Here is a 21,760-nt window from a genome sequence, read left to right as displayed (position 1 = left end):
CTCAACCGCCCAGATCCCACAGTTTTTTGACCACCTGGAACTTATCTCTATGTTTACTGGTGTAGTTATGCTTAGCTGCCCTGTACTTGTCCTATATTGTATTCAACTGTAAGTCACTGTTTTCCTATTCTTTATGTGCATTTGTACTCTGTAATCGGGCGCTGCGGAACCCTTGTGGCGCCATATAAATAAAGGATAATAATAATAATAATAATAATAATCAAACAAGCAGCTTCGCTGCAGAGTCGGTCACACAGCGTATCGGACAAATACGACTGCACAGACAGACCCTTACCAGTCCTCTTTGGGGGGAATGCGGGCGCATGTACTGCCTAGGAGGAAAAAATATATATATTTTTTTTTTTACTGTTTCAGCTAGATTGTTGCAGTCGATTCTCCGCCAGCCCTCATAGCACCAGGCCAGTACGTCAGTTTCTCAGTGAAGGCTGAACAATTTCCAATGAGAGACAATTGCAATTATTGGGCGTTTAACTACCTATCGGAGTGTACCCTACACAGCAGTAGGGCTGTTGCTTCGCCCTGCTTTGGTAAGGGTTTGAGGTAACAAGGCTGTAGTGCCAGGGCACTCCAGTTCAGGTTTGCCCTAAATAAAGACCACCTTACACTTCTTGTTGCCTACAGCTTCTGTGACGTTGGCAGATTGATTCTTGCGTTTCAGCTACGCTAGTGGTGCACAACGTCCACTTTGGCTACGTTCCAAACGAGAATAGATCGCAGACCAAGTGGGGTGGAAAATCTGATTTCCTACCATTGTCTGCGCGATTTCCTGAATGATTCCGTCTCAACGACTTCAATTCCTAGGTATGATTCTCGATACGGTAAATCAAAGAATTTACCTACCCGAACAGAAGTACAGGTCATTTGTCATCTGGTACAATTAGTGCTCAAGCCACGCACAGTCTCTGTTCATTTGTGCATTCGCCTATTAGACGCTTTCGAAGCTTTCAAAGCGCTTCAGTTCGGAAGACTTCATTCACGTCCTTTTTAACTGGATGTGCTCGCACAATGGTCGGGCTCGCTTCTGCAGATTCACCGCAGGGTGAGGTGGTCTCCAAGGGCCAAGGTATCTCTACTCTGGTGGCTCAAAGTACAGAATCTAACCGCAGGGGAACGGTTCGCCGCCTGGAATTGGATAATTCTCACGAGAGGTTGGGGAGCTGTAGTTCAAAATTTTCAGCTCCAGGGTCTCTGGGCGGATCACGAAAGATTGCTGTCTATAAATGTCCTGGAACTCCGGGCAATTTACAATGCGCTACGACAAGCAGTGCACATGCTGCAGGCTCAGGCTGTTCAGGTGCAGTCAGACAATGCGACGGTGGTCGCATACATCAACAAACAAGGAGGAACGACAAGCCGCATGGCAATGCGGGAAGTAGCTCGAGTCCTCAATTGGGCCGAGGCGATTTTGTCGGTAGTATTCATTCCGGTAGTGGACAACTGGGAGGCGGATTATCTCAGCTGTCGGGATTTTTATCCAGGCTGTGCATTAAATCCAGAAGTGTTTCACACGCTGGTCCAGAAGTAGGGTTACCCGCAAGTGGACCTGATGGCATCTCGCCACAATTATCAAACGCCCCAGTTCGTGTCCAGAACGAGAGATCCAAAGGCAGTGGCGGTGGATGCTCTCACAATCACGTGGCTATACAGTCTCGTGTATCTGTTCCACCGTTTTCCGCTGCTCCCTCTGTTGCTAAAACGGATCAAAAGAGAGTCCATGACAGTCATACTAGTGGCGCCTCATTGGCCTCGTAGAGCTTTGTTTTTGGATCTCCGCGGTCTACTCGCGGACGTTCCTTGGCCGCTCCCACTGCGTCAGGACCTGTTACAACAGGGTCCGTTCTTTTTCTCCGATTTAGCGCGGCTGCGTTTGACGGAGTGGCTGTTGAGACAGCCCTCTTAAAAAGAGAGGGCATTCCAGAATAGGTTATACCAACCATGTTACGAGCTAGGAAGCCGGTTACGGCAGCTCATTATTACAGAATTTGGTGTGCCTATATAGGTTGGTGTGAAGTTCGGAAGTTTCCGACATCATCTTTCAAGTTATCCCGTCTTTTGTTATGTCTACAGATGGGGTTAGATGGAGGTCGGCGTTTATCCACACTAAAGGTGCAGATATTTGCGTTGTCAATTTATTTTCAAAAAAGATTGGCTCTATTGCCGTCGGTACACACCTTTCTGCAGGGTGTCCTCAAAGTACAGCCTCCATTTCACTCCACTTACTGCGCCATGGGACTTGAATCTGGTTTAGATTTCTTATAGTCTTTTTTATTTCGGACCCTTACAACAAGTGGATATTAAGTTTCTCACTTGGGAAACAATTTCTCTCCTAGCCTTAGCTTCGGCAGGGCGGGTTTCAGATTTGGGTGCCTTGTCATGCAAGCCACCGTATTTAGTGTTTCATAATGACAGAGCGGAACTTTGGACGAATCCCGCTTTCCTACCAAAAGTAGGGTCCTCTTTTCACATCAATCATCCAATAGTAGTTCCTGTGTTAACAGGATATTCTGGAATTTTGGTTGTGGTACGCGCATTATGCGTTTATGTATGCCGAACGTCTACAGTTCCTAAGACGGATACGTTGTTATCCTCTATGATGCGGCCAGGATGGGTTGGCCACCTTCTAAGCAGACCTTATCCAGATGGATAAAACTGACCATACGTCAGGCTTACCTTCATGCTAGGTTACAGCCGCCTACATCAGTAACAGCTCATTCCACACGTTCTCCGGGAATGTCATGGGCAGCTGGTCGTGGAGTTCTACAACACAGCTTTGCAGTGCGGCTACATGGTCTTCAGTGCACGTTTGTGCGCTTTTACAAGTTTGATACTTTTGCGGCATCAGCATCTAGCTTTGGGCGTCTAGTGTTACAGGTGCCAAACAGCTCTCCCGCCCACGGGGGGGAAACTTTGGTACGTCCCTAGAGTACTCCAGTGACCCCTAGTGGATGAAAAAGAAAATAGGATTTTGGTACTTACCAGGTAAATCCTTTTCTTTGAATCCATAGGGGGCACTGGACACCCACCCAGAGCAGTTTTACCTGGCTTGTGGTAAGTTCAGGGGATCTTATGGTAACACACTCTCACCGACTGGTTCAAATTAGCAAGTTTATAGGGTTGGTGTCAACTGATAGTTGTCAGTAACGTTATGTGTCAACTTTATTGTTTTTCCGTTTGTTATATGTAATTCTCCATTAACCTCTATAGCTCCTGTTCGGCTCAGTAAAAAAACACTGAGGTACTCTGGGATATGGAGGGGGGTATGTAGTCTCAAATTTTAATTATTCAGTGCGCTAGTTCCTGTGGAACCGTCCATATCCCTAGAGTACTCCAGTGCCCCCTATGGATTCAAAGAAAAGGATTTACCTGGTAAGTACCAAAATCCTATTTTTTCCAATAGGGACATAAGGCGCATGCCTCGTGGGGAAGGGGCATTACAAGATTTATTAAAAAACGCATTTCAATATACTGCCTTACTCAGGATTCAAACCTATAACCTGTTGAATTCTAGTCAAACACCCTACTCATTGAGCTATTTGATCCTGCATAAAAACTATGAACACTATATGAAGCTACTGGTACTTTGTAAAAAAAAATAATCAGCATTGCAGTTGAGAAGATCTATGTAGTGTGCAGCCACACATCCAATCCCCTGCAGCCACACACTACATAGAGCTGCTCAGCCGCAATGCTGATCATTTTTTCACAAAGTACAAGGTAAGCTTCAAATGGTTAGAATTCTCTAGCTTAGAATTATCCAAATTTCTATGCAAGGGCAGATAGCTAAATGAATAGACTGCCTGACTGCAATGCCATAGGCAATGGGTTTGAATCCCGGGTATGTCAGCATCTGGAAATATAATAAAGGACAGTGTGACTAAATAACAAAAAAATCTCAAGTTGAGTTCATGAATGTTGTATAGGTATTAGCGACAGAAGGGGTCACGGTAGGAGACGGGGGCGGTCAGGAGATGCTGGGCTTCAATAAGGGAAGTAGCTGCAAGTGAAAGTAATTTAAAACGGATCAATTGACAAGTGCCACCAACAGCACCCACACTCCTGCAGCGCTATGTGCGGTGTCCCCTCCACACACACCTAGTTACAGCCCTGGTTGGCATTTAGATATATTCAACACGCAGCGATTGGTGCTTCAGCATATATGAATATAGAGTTAATTGGATACAGACACTGTTGGTCACATGCAGTTTTCTATATTTCATATACTGGCCCCCATAATAATCAATAATATATATGGACAGATCCATTCAATCCAGTGTTACTTTGCAGTGAATGCTGCTGCATGTGACCAGACTGGAGCTGCAGTCAGATATCACATGGGTATGTATGCTAAGCCATCCACAGTAGGTGCTGAATGGGCACATGGCACAATATCTCTGTGATAATGTGCTGTCATCTCTCTCATGGTGCCAAAAACTTATCAGTGTGAATCACAGATACACACAGGGCAGACAGATAGACAAATGGGAGGGGAGGACAGAGACAGACGCCGCCTTCCCATATCTGGCTTTACCTGCCTGCATGGCTGTGTCACTCTGGGTATAGGGGATCAACAAATGAAGGATCCTGAATGGGGCCCACTTACACCTTGGCACCGCACTCACTGTACCCATGATTGATATGCCAGGGCATTTAAGTTAGATAGATAGCTATATATATACATATATATATAGCTATCTATCACATATTAAGTTATAATGTAAAGGACCACTCTTGGTACATAGAAACAACTAGTTTTGTCAAAATGTCCACTTCCCCCAGCTGGTCTGAAGCCTCTGACTTTGTTAGGATGGCCTTCATCTGCTACAGGAATTGTTGTTCCTACAGGCTTTTAAGCCTGAAAAAGAACCTATGTACACAGACTATATTGATTGGATGGACATTGTCGATACTACTGAGTTAGCAACCGCAACCTCCTTTCTGCCTGTGTGCTGCTACTTCTATAAATGTTTCTGAGAAGCTGATAGATCTAAAATTACATCAATTCTCCGGTCCTCTTTTCATCATTCCAAGGTCTGATAGATCTAAAATTACATCAAAAATTCTGAATATACCTGTAAGGCTTTTGATGTATATCTAATTTAATGTAGGGAATGAAGTAAATCCAAATGAAACTTTTATCCAAATGAAACTTTTTGAAAGGATAGCGCTCTTAAAAATCTTTTCTAAAGACACCTTAAAATGACTAGCCTTAAAGAATGAAGAGTAACCTACAGATCTGACCTCATACACCTAACTGCAGTTGTACCCAACAGCCTCTCTTGCCGTGCGAGGATTCGCCTTAATAACATAACTACGTAGCTAGACAGCACTAATCAATCAGATGTGCGCCATTTTTAGCAAATGAGTCTGAATCTGTACATGAAGTGCTGCGATGCAGCAGCCATGGCTTTTTCCGCACCAAGTTTGCTGCGCTTCCTCTACGGCTTTGTACATCTTTAAAACCAATTCCTGTGCGGTTAAAGTCGCAGCTCAGTGTCTCTGGTACAGATTGGGTGGGGGTTCGCTGTGTCTGCAGTGAAAATACTATGCATGTTTAAAGAAAAATGCCACTAAAAAAGGGTACCTTTTAATATAACCAAACTTTTTTTTAGGAATCAGCAGCTGATCTACAGATGTCTGTATTTACCCTAGAGAACAGAATAAACTAATGCTGCTTTCACATCGCAAAACCTGCTTTTGAAACGGTTCTTTAAACGGTTCTTAAAACGGGTCTGAGCAGTTAAACCCCCTTCACATCGCATGTTGTAACCAGTATATTACAATTTCATTACCGTTTTGGTACCTTTCACACTGAACCCGTTTCACCCATACAAAACAGTGGTTGTCATTTTAAATGTTTATTTCCTGCTTCTGCCTGGTGAGATCACACATGGAGACAGCCTATCACCTTCTGGGGCTTGCAAATACCGTTTCAGACCCTTTCACACTGCACAATTAAACGGGTCTGAAACGGGTAGGACCCTGCTTTTTTACTGTTTCAAAATACCGGTATTTTGTAAACGGTAAATTGAAGGTGACCCTTTCACATCGCAGCTCGAACCGTTTAGGAAGCCAGTAAAAACGTCAAATTACCGGGTACAAGCTGCTGTGTGAAAGGGGTATAAGGGATCTACACTCAGGTCCATAAATATTGGGACATCGACACAATTCTCATATTTTGGGCTCTATACACCACCACAATGGATTTGAAATGAAACAAACAAGATGTGCTTTAACTGCAGACTTTCTGCTTTAATTTGAGGGTATTTACATCCAAATCAGGTGAACGGTGTAGGAATAACAACGGTTTCTATATGTGCATCCCACTTTGTAAGGGACCAAAAGTAATGGGACAAACTAAACCATCCTAAATCAAAATTTCACTATTTAATACTTTGTTGCAAATCCTTTGCAGTCAATTACAGCTTGAAGTCTGGAACGCATAGACATCACCAGATGCTGGGTTTCATCCCTGCTGATGCTCCGCCAGGCCTCTACTGCAAATGTCTTCAGTTCCTGCTTGTTCTTGGGGCATTTTCCCTTCAGTTTTGTCTTCATCAAGTGAAATGCATGCTCAATCAGATTCAGGTCAGGTGATTGACTTGACCGTTGCATAACATTCCACTTATTTGCCTTAAACTCTTTGGTTACTTTCGCAGTATGCTTTGGGTCATTGTCCATCTGCACTGTGAAGCGCCGTCCAATGAGTTCTGAAGCATTTGACTGAATATGAGCAGATAATATTGCCCGAAACACTTCAGAATTCATCCTGCTGCTTTTAGCAGTCACATTATCAATAAATACAAGGGAACCAGTTCCATTGGCAGCCATACATGCCCACGCCATGACACTACCACCACCATGCTTCACTGATGAGGTGGTATGTTTTGGATCATGAGCAGTTCCTTTCCTTCTCCATACTCTTCTCTTCCCATCACTCTGGTACAAGTTAATCCTTGTCTCATCTGTCCATAGGATATTGTTCCAGAACTGTAAAGGCTATTTTAGATGTTGTTTGGCAAACTCTAATCTGGTCTTCCAGTTTCTGTGGCTCACCAATGGTTTACATCTTGTGGTGAACCCTCTATATTCACTCTTGTGAAGTCTTCTCTTGATTGTTGACTTTGACACATATACACCTACCTCCTGGAGAGTGTTCTTGATCTGGGCAACTGTTGTGAAGGGGTTTTTCTCATACGTCCTAGAGGATGCTGGGGACTCCAAAAGGACCATGGGGTATAGACGGATCCGCAGGAGCTTGGGCACACTATAAAGACTTAAACTGGGTGTGAACTGGCTCCTCCCTCTATGCCCCTCCTCCAGACCTCAGTTAGACTTTGTGCCCAGGAGTGATGGGTCACACACTAGGGGAGCCCTCCTGAGTTTCTCTAAAAGACTTTGTTAGGTTTTTTATTTTCAGGCAGACCTGCTGGCTACAGGCTCCCTGCATCATGGGAGTGAGGGGAGAGAAGCAGGACCTACTTCTTCTTAGTTTAAGGGCTCTGCTTCTCGGCTACTGGACACCATTAGCTCCAGAGGGTTCGATCACTTGGTGAGCCTAGCTGCTTGTTCCCGGAGCCACGCCGTCAACCCCCTCACAGAAGCCAGAAGAAGCCGGGTGAGTATTGGAAGAAAAGAAGACTTCAGTGACGGCAGAAGACTTCAGTAACAGAAACGGTAGCGCTGCGCTCCATGCTCCCACACACCAACGTCTCTTGTAGGGTGCAGGGCGCTGGGGGGAGCACCCTGGGGGCATGTTGCTGAGGTTTATAGCACTGGCGGGGGGACATATTTAGGTGCCCGGGCACCCCACCAGTGTGCCGCAAAACGGATGGAGCTGCAGCGGTAGCACTGCGCTCCCTGCTCCTGCTCACCATCGCCTCTTGCAGGGCGCTGGGGGGGGAGCGCCCTGGGCGGCATATGCTGTGTAGATAACTGGCGGGGGGACATATTTAGGTGCCCAAGCACCGGGTATGTTCACCCCGCCAGTGTGCAGCGAAGAGGAGGGAGCAGCAGCGGTGGCGCTGCGCTCCCTGCTCCCGCACACCATCGGCTCGTGCAGGGCGCTGGGGGGGAGCGCTCTGGGCGGCTTTTACTGAGTGATCGCTGGCGGGGGAACGTTTAGTTACCCGGACACCGGGTATCTGCACCCCGCCAGTGTACTGCAGCGCGCTCCATCGCTCCCACACACCAATGGCTTCCGAGGGTGCAGGGCGCAGGAGGGGCGCCCTGGGCAGCGTTTTGTATATAGGGGTATATACAGGGCGTTACTCCCTGTATATACTCCCTGTATATAGGTCCCCCAGCTCAATATAGGTTTATATAGGTATATTTCTCTGACGTCCTAGTGGATGCTGGGACTCCGTCAGGACCATGGGGAATAGCGGCTCCGCAGGAGACAGGGCACAAAATTTAAAAGTTTGACCACTAGGTGGTGTGTACTGGCTCCTCCCCCCATGACCCCCCTCCAAGCCTCAGTTAGGTTTTTGTGCCCGTCCGAGCAGGGTGCAATCTAGGTGGCTCTCCTAAAGAGCTGCTTAGAGAAAGTTTAGCTTAGGTTTTTTATTTTACAGTGAGTCCTGCTGGCAACAGGATCACTGCAACGAGGGACTTAGGGGAGAAGAAGTGAACTCACCTGCGTGCAGGATGGATTTGCTTCTTAGGCTACTGGACACTAGCTCCAGAGGGACGATCACAGGTACAGCCTGGATGGGTCACCGGAGCCTCGCCGCCGACCCCCTTGCAGATGCCGAATAGAGAAGAGGTCCAGAAACCGGCGGCAGAAGACGTCTCAGTCTTCATGAGGTAGCGCACAGCACTGCAGCTGTGCGCCATTGCTCTCCGCACACTTCACACCAGCGGTCACTGAGGGTGCAGGGCGCTGGGGGGGGCGCCCTGGGCAGCAATGTAATATACCTATTCTGGCTAAAATATATCACATATAGCCCCTGGGGCTATATGGATGTATTTAACCCCTGCCAGGTTCCAAAAAACCCGGGAGAAGAAGCCCGCCGAAAAGGGGGCGGGGCCTATTCTCCTCAGCACACAGCGCCATTTTCCTGCCCAGCTCCGCTGCGAGGAAGGCTCCCTGGACTCTCCCCTGCACTGCACTACAGAAACAGGGTAAAAACAGAGAGGGGGGGCACTTATTGGCGATATTTATAATATTTGAGCTGCTATAAAGGGAACACGCTTATTAAGGTTGTCCCTATATATATTTATAGCGCTTGGGTGTGTGCTGGCAAACTCTCCCTCTGTCTCCCCAAAGGGCTAGTGGGGTCCTGTCTTCTATCAGAGCATTCCCTGTGTGTCTGCTGTGTGTCGGTACGTGTGTGTCGACATGTATGAGGACGATGTTGGCGTGGAGGCGGAGCAATTGCCTGTAATGGTGAGGTCACCCCCTAGGGAGTCGACACCAGAATGGATGGCTTTATTTATGGAATTACGGGATAGTGTCAGCACGCTACAAAAGTCGGTTGACATGAGACAGCCGGCAAACCAGTTAGTACCTGTTCAGGCGTCTCAGACACCGTCAGGGGCTGTAAAACGCCCTTTACCTCAGTCGGTCGACACAGACCCAGACACTGACACTGAATCCAGTGTCGACGGTGAAGAAACAAACGTATTTTCCAGTAGGGCCACACGTTATATGATCACGGCAATGAAGGAGGCTTTGCATATCTCTGATACTGCAAGTACCACAAAAAGGGGTATTATGTGGGGTGTGAAAAAACTACCGATAGTTTTTCCTGAATCAGAGGAACTGAATGAAGTGTGTGATGAAGCGTGGGTTACCCCAGATAGAAAACTGCTAATTTCAAAGAAGTTATTGGCATTATACCCTTTCCCGCCAGAGGTTAGGGCGCGCTGGGCAACACCTCCTAGGGTGGATAAGGCGCTCACACGCTTATCAAAGCAAGTGGCGTTACCGTCTCCTGATACGGCCGCCCTCAAGGATCCAGCTGATAGGAGGCTGGAGAATACATTAAAAAGTACATACACACATACGGGTGTTATACTGAGACCAGCAATCGCCTCAGCCTGGATGTGCAGTGCTGGCGTGGCTTGGTCGGAGTCACTGTCTGAAAATATTGATACCCTGGATAGGGACAGTATTTTACTGACTATAGAGCAGTTAAAGGATGCATTTCTTTATATGCGAGATGCACAGAGAGATATTTGCACTCTGGCATCAAGAGTAAGTGCGATGTCCATATCTGCCAGAAGAAGTTTATGGACGCGCCAGTGGTCAGGTGATGCGGATTCCAAACGACATATGGAAGTATTGCCGTATAAGGGGGAGGAATTATTTGGGGTCGGTCTATCGGATCTGGTGGCCACGGCAACGGCCGGAAAATCCACCTTTTTACCCCAGGTCACCTCCCAGCAGAAAAAGCCGCAGGCTTTTCAGCCGCAGTCCTTTCGTTCCTATAAGAACAAACGAGCAAAAGGACATTCCTATTTGCCCCGAGGCAAAGGAAAGGGTAAGAGACTGCAACAAGCAGCTCCTTCCCAGGAGCAGAAGCCCTCCCCGGCTTCTACAAAGGCGTCAGCATGACGCTGGGACCTTACAAGCAGACTCAGGGGCGGTGGGGGGTCGCCTCAAACATTTCAGCGCACAGTGGGCTCACTCGCAGGTGGACCCCTGGATCCTGCAGGTAGTATCTCAGGGTTACAGGTTGGAATTCGAGAAGTCCCCTCCTCGCCGTTTCCGAAAGTCTGCTTTGCCAACGTCTCCCTCCGACAGGGCGACGGTATTGGAGGCCATTCACAAGCTGTATTCTCAGCAGGTGATAGTCAAGGTACCCCTCCTACAACAGGGACAGGGGTATTACTCCACGCTATTTGTGGTACCGAAGCCGGACGGCTCGGTAAGACCGATTCTAAATCTAAAATCTCTGAACCTGTACATACAAAAATTCAAGTTCAAGATGGAGTCACTCAGAGCAGTGATAGCGAATCTGGAAGAAGGGGATTTTATGGTGTCCTTGGACATCAAGGATGCTTACCTTCATGTTCCAATTTGTCCTTCACACCAACCCCGGGTCTTTACCAAGGTAAAGGCCGAAATGATGATCCTTCTTCGAAGAGAAGGCGTCTTAATTATCCCTTACTTGGACGATCTCCTGATAAGGGCAAGATCCAGAGAACAGCTGGAGGTCGGAGTAGCACTAACCCAAGTAGTGCTCCAACAACACGGGTGGATTCTGAATTTTCCAAAATCCCAACTGATCCCGACGACACGTCTGTTGTTCCTAGGGATGATTCTGGACACTGTTCAGAAAAAGGTATTTCTTCCAGAGGAGAAAGCCAGGGAGTTATCCGATCTAGTCAGGAACCTCCTAAAACCAGGAAAAGTATCTGTGCATCAATGCACAAGAGTCCTGGGAAAAATGGTAGCTTCTTACGAAGCGATTCCATTCGGCAGATTCCATGCACGAACTTTTCAGTGGGATCTGCTGGACAAATGGTCCGGATCGCATCTGCAGATGCATCAGCGGATAAAATTGTCCACAAGGACAAGAGTGTCTCTGCTATGGTGGTTGCAGAGTGCTCATCTGTTAGAGGGCCGCAGATTCGGCATACAGAACTGGGTCCTAGTGACCACGGATGCCAGCCTGAGAGGCTGGGGAGCGGTCACACAGGGAAGAAACTTCCAGGGCGTGTGGTCAAGCCTGGAGACGTCTCTTCACATAAATATACTGGAGCTAAGAGCAATCTACAATGCTCTAAGCCTGGCAAAACCTCTGCTTCAGGGTCAGCCGGTGTTGATTCAGTCGGACAACATCACGGCAGTCGCCCACGTAAACAGACAGGGCGGCACAAGAAGCAGGAGGGCAATGGCAGAAGCTGCAAGGATTCTCCGCTGGGCAGAAAATCATGTGTTAGCACTGTCAGCTGTGTTCATCCCGGGAGTGGACAACTGGGAAGCAGACCTCCTCAGCAGAAAGCCAGGAAGGAGGTGACTGCACAACATTATCACCGCATTTGGAGAAAATATGTTGCGTGGATTGAGGCCAGGAAGGCCCCGACGGAGGAATTTCAACTGGGTCGATTCCTACATTTCCTGCAAACAGGATTGTCTATGGGCCTCAAATTAGGGTCCATTAAGGTTCAAATTTCGGCCCTGTCGATTTTCTTCCAGAAAGAATTGGCTTCAGTTCCTGAAGTCCAGACTTTTGTAAAAGGAGTACTACATATACAGCCCCCGGTTGTGCCCCCAGTGGCACCGTGGGATCTTAATGTAGTTTTGGATTTTCTCAAATCCCATTGGTTTGAGCCACTCAAATCGGTGGATTTGAAATATCTTACATGGAAAGTAACCATGCTACTGGCCCTGGCTTCAGCCAGGAGAGTGTCAGAATTGGCGGCTTTATCGTATAAAAGCCCATATCTGATTTTCCATTCGGACAGGGCAGAACTGTGGACGCGTCCTCACTTTCTGCCTAAGGTGGTTTCAGCGTTTCACCTGAACCAGCCTATTGTGGTGCCTGCGGCTACTAGCGATTTGGAGGATTCCAAGTTGCTGGACGTTGTCAGAGCATTGAAAATATATATTTCAAGGACGGCTGGAGTCAGAAAATCTGACTCGCTGTTTATACTGTATGCACCCAACAAGCTGGGTGCTCCTGCTTCTAAGCAGACGATTGCTCGTAGGATTTGTAGCACAATTCAACTTGCACATTCTGTGGCAGGCCTGCCACAGCCTAAATCTGTCAAGGCCCATTCCACAAGGAAGGTGGGCTCATCTTGGGCGGCTGCCCGAGGGGTCTCGGCATTACAACTCTGCCGAGCAGCTACGTGGTCAGGGGAGAACACGTTTGTAAAATTCTACAAATTTGATACCCTGGCTAAGGAGGACCTGGAGTTCTCTCATTCGGTGCTGCAGAGTCATCCGCACTCTCCCGCCCGTTTGGGAGCTTTGGTATAATCCCCATGGTCCTGACGGAGTCCCAGCATCCACTAGGACGTCAGAGAAAATAAGATTTTACTTACCGATAAATCTATTTCTCGTAGTCCGTAGTGGATGCTGGGCGCCCATCCCAAGTGCGGATTGTCTGCAATACTTGTACATAGTTATTGTTACAAAAAAATTGGGTTGTTATTGTTGTGAGCCGTCTGTTCAGAGGCTCCTACGTTTGTCATACTGTTAACTGGGTTCAGATCACAAGTTGTACGGTGTGATTGGTGTGGCTGGTATGAGTCTTACCCGGGATTCAAAATCCTTCCTTATTGTGTACGCTCGTCCGGGCACAGTGTCCTAACTGAGGCTTGGAGGGGGGTCATGGGGGGAGGAGCCAGTACACACCACCTAGTGGTCAAACTTTTAAATTTTGTGCCCTGTCTCCTGCGGAGCCGCTATTCCCCATGGTCCTGACGGAGTCCCAGCATCCACTACGGACTACGAGAAATAGATTTATCGGTAAGTAAAATCTTATTATATATATATATATACATATATATATATATATATATATATATATATATATATATATATATATATATATATATATATATATATATATATATACATACATACATATTTATATTATTTGAGCAAGCTTAAGCGCGCCGGGAAGGGGCGGAGCTTAGCCCTCACAGAGGGGTCAGCGCCATTTTCCTCAGGTCCCTGCCAAGACTTGCTGGATAGTAAGAAGGAGGGGGGCACAGTGTTTTTAATGCTATATGGGTGTCATATAGCATTATGTTTCATAATGGACGCATAATCCTTGTTGTCATACATAAATTGACTTTTCCCTGTTTGTTTACCCACTATCGGTTAGTCGACATCTGTCGACAGGTGTGAGGGCTTTGTCACAAGCTGCTGTGGGGATAATTGCCGGCTTCGCCGGCGCATGGCGGTACTTGATTCGGAAAATTAAGTATTAGCAGGTTGGTGTTTGCGTGCTTAAAAAAGTAAACACGCTAGGGGAGACACAGTTGTTTGTGGATGCCCTGTCGGCATCAACGGTACCTCCTGGGTAAAAACATTAACAGGCTGTTATTGCCTCGTACGTGTGTGTGTGTGTGTGTGTGTGTGTGTGTGTCTATATATATATATATATATATATATATATATATATATATAATGTATATGTGGGGGGAAGTGTTATTGAATATGTATATGTATCCTTCCCTCAGACCCCTCGGGTTTCCAAGATTATTATTATTATTATTTTTTGCCCGCTTACTATTCCTTGCTGTCGACATTTACTAAGTTTCTGTCGACCACAACGTTCCTGGTAAATCCACATCTGGGGCATGTCAATACATGGTCATACACATTCACAACACATTACTGTCACTAGGGACCTGTCAGGTCTGGACAATCCACTTGCGTATAGGTTATATCTATATGTGTATATATATGTAGATATATGTTTATATATGCATGGTTAGGATATGTGTGTTTTATTGTTATTACATTATGTATATCCATGAATGCTGAAATAATGGTATTCTTCTCATGTGCTGGTCGCTATGTTGATTAAGCTCTAGATTGGCCGTGACGAGTTGGTTTCGATCCTCTCAAGGAGTCCGAATATTATTCTCTTCCCGACACGGAGAGAACATTATGGCAGTCAACTCCTGGTCGACGCAGAGCCCGGTCGCAAAGGATCATACACAGGAAGCTAAGTGATATTTTATTTCTATACTTTGACCTTATTTGCATTGCATGCACTTGAGGGAGTGTTGTATTCGGGTAGGCATCCGATAGAATTACCCTACACAGAGTGGGTAAGCTTGCCTATGTTGATTCTACATTATAACATTGCAGCAGGCTGCCACGTGACAGCAGGAGGTGTGACCGGGAAAATGCTGAGGATGTTTCCGAGATATACTGGAGGAAGGTATACAGCTGTTTGGAGAGGCCTCTGTTCAGTCAATCTCGGCGGATGCCACTGGTAAGTCTAACTTCGTGAGTTAGCCTCCTTCACAACGGTTGGTGACGCATTCTTTTGTGGGATGCAGTCGTTTTAACCGGTTCGATACCATTCTTTTTTCCTTTTCTGTGCTGACAGTGGAAGGTGAAACGATAAGAGTTCTGCAGCCTGGTTAGGTTCGCAGAAGTGAATGTCGTTTTCTGTTTCCACTACATCCACCCTGGTCGCTGAGTCTGTCGGGCTGGTCCCCACTCCGGTGGGCACTCGTCTACTAATTTTCAGTTGGTCCAGGAATAGACTAGGACCTGTGGGTTTTTTATAGAATCCAAAGGGGAACATTCTGAGTTTTCGGTTGTTTCCCTTTACTGTTTTTCTAATTGATCTTGCCGTTCCACTCTGGAAGGGGAGATAGTACGCGACGCCATACAGCGGTGCGTCAGGTTCAGGACATTGTCCGGTTGTCCCTGTATAAAGGTGCAAATCGTTGTTTCTCTCTGACTGTTCTTCGACACAGGGATTGGCTGTTGTTTCCAACGACACAGATGTCGGAGGTGGGTTTCAGAGTAGATAATGACCGATTAAGGTTCGGTGTTTTTCCTGTGGAAAGAGGTCTGAGGACCCAGAGTTGGATCAGCTTTGCTGTGACACTTCATCAATGTGTTCCGTTACTAAGACAGTTGGGTGTGGCCTAAGACGCCTTTTTTGGTGAGCAGGTCTAATGCCAGAGTGGCTTTCAAGAGACCAGTTGGGAATGTGGTTCGGGTCTCACCTGCACATGCACCAGAATATAATCCTAATGGCCAGGACATCGCTCCTGTGGTGTCTGCTCGGTTCTCTCCTTCTAGAGGGATGAAGGTTCGGGTTCCGGGGGTAGATCCTGGTGTCCGTGCATACAGATCTCCAAGGCTGGGAGCAGTCCTTACAAGGGACGTATTTCCAGGGGATAAGGTCAAGTTGGAAAACTTGTCTGCAATAAGCTTTCTTGCATTAAGAGTTAGTTTCGACGAACGTAGTCTTCGTGTTCTGCCCGTGTTCGTTCTGCCAGGCGACTTGTCAGCAGTGGCGTAAGTAAGCCGCTATGGCGGAACAAGAAGCAAAGCGGCAATGGCAGAAGATGCACAGTTTTGCCGTTGGGTGGAAAGTCTGGTAAACGCTATATTAGCAGTCTTCGTTCCGGAGGTGAACGACAGAGAAATAGATTTCCTCTGCTGACGCGATCTCCATCCGGGAGAAATTCTGTCATCATCGAGAAGTTTTCACAGACGTGACAAGTCTTTGAGGAATGTCGCTATTGGACAGGTTGGCGTCTCGCCTCAACGAGAGGCCTCAGGGATATTGTTCCAGGTCAAGGGACACTCAAGCTATAGCAGTGGACACCCTTGTGACACCGTGGGTGTTTGTAGTCGGTCTATGTGGCCTCTCCGCTTTCACTTTTTCTGAAGGCGATAAACGTAAGATGAGCAAAGGTTCAGGCGATCCTCTTGGATCCAGTCTAGCCAAGGAGGGTTTGCTATTAATTTTTTTCATGATTTACTCATAGAAGATTCCTGCCCTCTTCCTCTACGTTGAGGGACTGTTACAACAAGATCGGGCGTGTATCAAGACTTACCGCGGCTGCGTCTGACGGCGTGGCGGTGGAATGCCATATCCTAAGCCGAAAGGGGGTTCACAGTGAAGTCGTTTCCTCAAATTCTTCAGGCTAAGAAAGAAGTAACTGCAAAGCTTTACCACCGTAGTTGGCGTAACTATGTGTCTTGGTGTGTATCCAGGAAGGCTCCTATGGAAGAATTTCAGCTAGGTCGTTCTTATCCATACTTTACAAGCCGGTGTGGATGCAAGCCTAAAGTTGGGCTCCATTTCAGTGCAGTGTGGCCTAATAAGTTTCTTTACAAAAATTTCTCTCTTGGAAAGTGGTCATGCTATTGGCATGGCGGGTGTCGGAAGTGGTGGTTTTGTCTCACAAGAGCCTTGTTTGATCTTTGATGTGGATAGAGAGGAATTGAGAACTCTGTTAGTAGTTCTGTCAAGAGTGGTTTCTGGGTTTCGCAGAAATCGGCCTATTTTGATGCCGGTGGTTACTTAGGCATTAGCTGATTCAAATTCTCTCTATGTAGCCAGGGATTTGAATATTAGGTCGCCAATTTGGCTCAGTTTGGAGGAACAAAGGCTCTGTTTGTCTGGTATGTTCCCAGCATGGTTTGGAAGACTGCGTTATGCAGTCTGTTACACGCTGGATCTGTGATGCGATTTGGCATGTTCGTTCTAAGGCTGGATTGCCGTCACCGAAGTCGGTGGAGGCCCATTCTACTGGGAAGATGGGCTCTTCTTGGGCGGATGCCCGAAAGTCTCGGCGGTTCAACTTTGCCGAGAGGAGTCTTGGTCGGGTTCAAACGCTTTGGCTATGCTCTACAAGTTTGATACCCTGGCTGATGGGGACCTTTTGTTTGCTCAATCGGTGCTGCAGAGTCGTCCGCACTCTCCTGCCCGTTCTGGAGCTTTGGTATAGACCCCATGGTCCTTTTGGAGTCCCCAGCATCCTCTAGGACATATGAGAAAATAGGATTTTAGTACCTACCGGTAAATCCTTTTCTCTTAGTCCGTAGAGGATGCTGGGCGCCCGTCCCAGTGCGTACTGTGTCTGCAGTTATTGGTTTTGGTTACACCCTGGTGGTGTTTCTTCTCTGTCAGGTTGTTGCTACCATTCTTCATGCCATGGCATGCGGTGTCTTATTATTGGTTGTGTTGACACACAGGTTGTGTTTTATATATTCTCTCAGCATGTGGCTGTGTATTGTTCATGCCGTTGGCTGGTATTCTATTGAATGCCACGTTCTGCGGTATGTTCGTGGTGTGAGCTGGTATGACACTCACCGTGTTTATAACAATGAATTCTTTCCTCGAAATGTCCATCTCTCCTGGGTACAGTTTTCTAACTGAGGTCTGGAGGAGGGGCATAGAGGGAGGAGCCAGTTCACACCCAGTTTAAGTCTTTATAGTGTGCCCAAGCTCCTGCGGATCCGTCTATACCCCATGGTCCCTTTGGAGTCCCCAGCATCCTCTACGGACTAAGAGAAAAGGATTTACCGGTAGGTACTAAAATCCTATTTTCTTCACCAGGGAAATAATTCTACTGTCATCAACCACAGTTGTTTTCCGTGGTCTTCCGGGTCTTTTGGTGCTGCAAAGCTCTCCGGTGCGTTCTTTTTTTTAAGAATGTTCCAAACAGTTGATTTGGCCACACTTAATGTTTTAGCTATCTCTCTGATGGGTCTGTTTTGATTTTTCAGCCTAATGATGGCTTGCTTCACTGATAGTGGCAGCTTTTTGGATCTCATATTGAGAGTCTACAGCAACAGATTCAAAATGCAAATGTGACACCTGGAATCTACTCCAGACCTTTTACCTGCTTAATTGATGATGAAATAACGAGGGAATAGCCCACTCCTGTCCATGAAATAGCTTTTGAGTCGATTGTCCCATTACTTTTGGTCCCTTAAAAAGTGGGAGGCACATATAGAAACCGTTGTAATTCCTACACAGTTCACCTGGTTTGGATGTAAATACCCTCAAATTAAAGCGGAAAGTCTGCAGTTAAAGCACATCTTGTTTGTTTCATTTTAAATCCATTGTGGTGGTATATAGAGCCCAAAATATGAGAATTGTGTCGGTCTCAATATTTATGGACCTGACTGTATGTACTAAACCCTGGAGAGGGATATAGTACCAGCCAATCATGGTACAGGCTGTGTTTGAAAAATGACAGGTATTATTTTATTTTATTTTTTATTTTTTTGTTCTTACCATAACTGACTTAGGGGGGTTATTCAGGTTTGTTAGCAAACAAAAAAAAGTTAGCAATTGGGCAAAACCATGTTGCACTGCAGGTGGGGCAGATGTAACGTGCAGAGAGAGTTAGATTTGGGTGGGTTATATTGTTTCTGTGCAGGGTAAATTCTTGCTGCTTTATTTTTACACTGCAATTTAGATTTCAGTTTGAACTCACCCCACCCATATATAAATCCAGGACTGTTTGGAACAAGCCTGCAGTAGTAACACAGAACAGCACTGAACCATGACGGCTTTGGGGGACCCAGCAGATTGGGCAAACTCCAAGATTGTATCTCAGTGTAACAACCTCTAACCAAAACAAAGTCTTAAAATGGTCATAGTTATAATATGCTACTTCTGATTTCTTTAAGGAAAAGCAAGAAGCCAAAGTTTCTAGCAGTAAAGGTGAAGAAAAAGTACACGTATCAGAAAGGGATAAACGATTGACGGACCAAGTGTCCACCTATAATGTAAGTAATTATGAAAGATCCTACAGTCACAATGTTGCATAGGAGTGCTAAAGTCACAATATTGTCTTCAGTGGAAATCTGCACTCTACTTTCATTCTAAATAAGAGAACTCATAGTAACAGAACACACACACACACACACACATAATATATGCAATTGTGTACATCATGGTTTCTATTAAGAAGCAAATATTTGAACAACATTTTTTAATACATTGCCTTTTTTCCCCCCTCCTTTTTATTTTTTATTTTTTTTTAAGCCACACAACCGCTTTTCTGTAGTTGTTGCTTTCAGCGACTTTATTACGTCTGGGTACAACATTCGCTTTTGCACAACTGTAAAGCAGTGTAGGACTACATGGACTAAGAAGCAAATTGTACAAGTAAAGAACACCGCACACATAGGTACTGATTCAGAGATGGTGGCAAATGACGTCACAGCTGTTATCCCATACGCAGCAGTTGTGTGACTATAAGCAAACATTGCAGTCACCGAGATTTGTACCGACACTCCCACTGGTGGCGCTTGTGGAGGAGGACACAACCATCGTACGCACAGTGGTCGAGCAGTATCCCTCTGAGGAACCATGTAGTTGCACAGCATGGCAGTTGGAAGTAAGAAGCCATAGCTATTTTAACTGTGCATAGAAATGGGGATACATATACAGTGTGACTTAGATGCACATGCAGTGGCAAACACTCCACTGCGTTCTACATCAACATTGTGTCCATCTCTGAATTATAGTCCCTGTTAATGAAGGATTTCATAAGGGTTTCTGGGGATTTTTTTGTTATTTTTTTTTTTAAATAAAATAATGGCATTGCTTCTACAGTACATGAATGTAAAGAATAATCTCTTTGCCTGTAGGATTCCAAAAGAACAGAATCTCTCATGGATCTGCACCGTAAGAAGCTAAAGAGGAAAGCGGAGGAAGATAAAAATAAACCTAAGGAAAGAAGAGCATTCGACAGAGAACAAGACTTACAAGTTAATCGCTTTGACGATGCACAGAAAAAAGCTTTGCTCCGGAAATCCAAAGAGCTGAATACAAAGTTCTCACACGGCAATAGCAGTATGTTTCTGTAGGGAACTGCAGGAATTTGATAACCATTCACTGGTACGCTGTGTTTGGGGTGGGGTAATTATCGGGCTGCAGAGCCTTTTATTTATGCTGTAAATTGTACAATAGTACAGTGGCTTTTTAAAGTGTGAGTTGATCATGGACTTTTATCCTGTGGGAAAATATCTCCCAACTTATGTCCTTTGTTATTTGCTGCAATAAAATGTAAACTTTTACCTCCCTGTAACCTGCTGTGATAAATGTATAAGATGCCTCCAATACTTTGCACCAGACCAAGCTCTCTTCATCTTTCAGACCATTTTTCTAATCACGGTTTTGTCTTTGTGTGTGTATATGTGTATACATATGTATGTGTGTGTGTGCCCCTACATGAAAAAAAAAATTCACAGCACAGTTCAATACCTCTATGCTCCTCTACATCTCTCTGTGCTCCGCTACACCATGTTATGCTCCTCTTCTTCCCTCTATACTGCTCTCTACACCACTCTATGCTCCTCTATAGCCCTCTATACTGCTTTACACCCCTCTGTGCTCCTCTATAATCCTCTGCACCCCTCTATAAAATAATTTCATGGCGTCTTTATTAAAGTGTCTTCTATGTGCTGAGAAGCGAGAAACCACCCAGCACTGTTATGTTAGGGTGAGCTTCAGCGCTGTGTCTCCGTCACCTTTCAAGCTGCGTTGCATACTCCCGCGGCTCAGATCCCGGGTACTTGCGGCGGAGACACTCCGGCTTAGGCACATGGTGACAGACGCTCTCCTGGTTCGCGTAACTGCTGCGAAGGGAGGAGGTAAGAGGGTCCCCCAGGCGGGACCCGCCACTAAATTGCATTCCTGTTGCAGTCTAGAGAGACCGACTGCGAGGCTAGCGTGGACACGGTTACCGAGCAGGGACCCCACTATAACCGCCAGGGCATAGGCGTATAGGTCGGGTGTACTAACGCCCCTATTGATAAGGCTCCGTAGTATCAGCGGTGAGGCCCATCATAGGGGAGTCGGCGCTTGACCTGTAGCCCCTCCCCTGGCCCAGGGCACCATCTCCTCGCAGATTTCCTGCCCTGGAGCTGCCTCACACTCTCCCTCAGTTCCTGACAGAGACGCTGGGTGCCATCTTCTGAGCATAGCTGCTACTGGTCTCCGGGATTGCAGGGCAAGGTATCCCCTGGAAAGCCGCCTGTCCACAACGCTGAGACTTTACAGACACTTGAATATTCTATGTGTCTTATTACATACAGCGTTAGTTAAGAAAGAATGTACCTATTACAAAATACATTGTACGAGTATTCTGATATATACCTCCGGTCTAAGACCGCGCTGTGTTTTTTCTCTCTCTCTCTCTCTCTCTCTCTCTCTCTCTCTCTCATACATATATAATAATTTCTCCGGCAGGGTCCATAGGTTATCCACGGGATAACATTGGGATATGATGAAGCGACAGCGGGTTTGCACTAATCGTTCAAAGCTTTTAGGCCTCCCAG

The 21,760-nt window shown here is 46.3% G+C and overlaps 1 protein-coding gene across 1 annotated transcript in view; it reads left to right on the top strand.

The window, feature by feature from the left end:
* GPALPP1 (GPALPP motifs containing 1) overlaps nt 1-20,508 on the top strand; it is a 116,734-nt gene extending 96,226 nt beyond the window's left edge. The window contains exons 7-8 of the mRNA XM_063952834.1: nt 19,103-19,201; nt 20,069-20,508. Coding sequence (XP_063808904.1) covers nt 19,103-19,201; nt 20,069-20,287 — 318 coding nt within the window. The 3' untranslated portion in view covers nt 20,288-20,508. The remainder of the gene's footprint in view (nt 1-19,102; nt 19,202-20,068) is intronic.
* Nucleotides 20,509-21,760: the final 1,252 nt, after the last annotated feature.

This window comes from Pseudophryne corroboree, chromosome 2 (assembly GCF_028390025.1).
Source record: "Pseudophryne corroboree isolate aPseCor3 chromosome 2, aPseCor3.hap2, whole genome shotgun sequence".
NCBI lineage: Eukaryota > Metazoa > Chordata > Amphibia > Anura > Myobatrachidae > Pseudophryne > Pseudophryne corroboree.
This window is presented reverse-complemented; position numbering and strand designations above follow the sequence as displayed.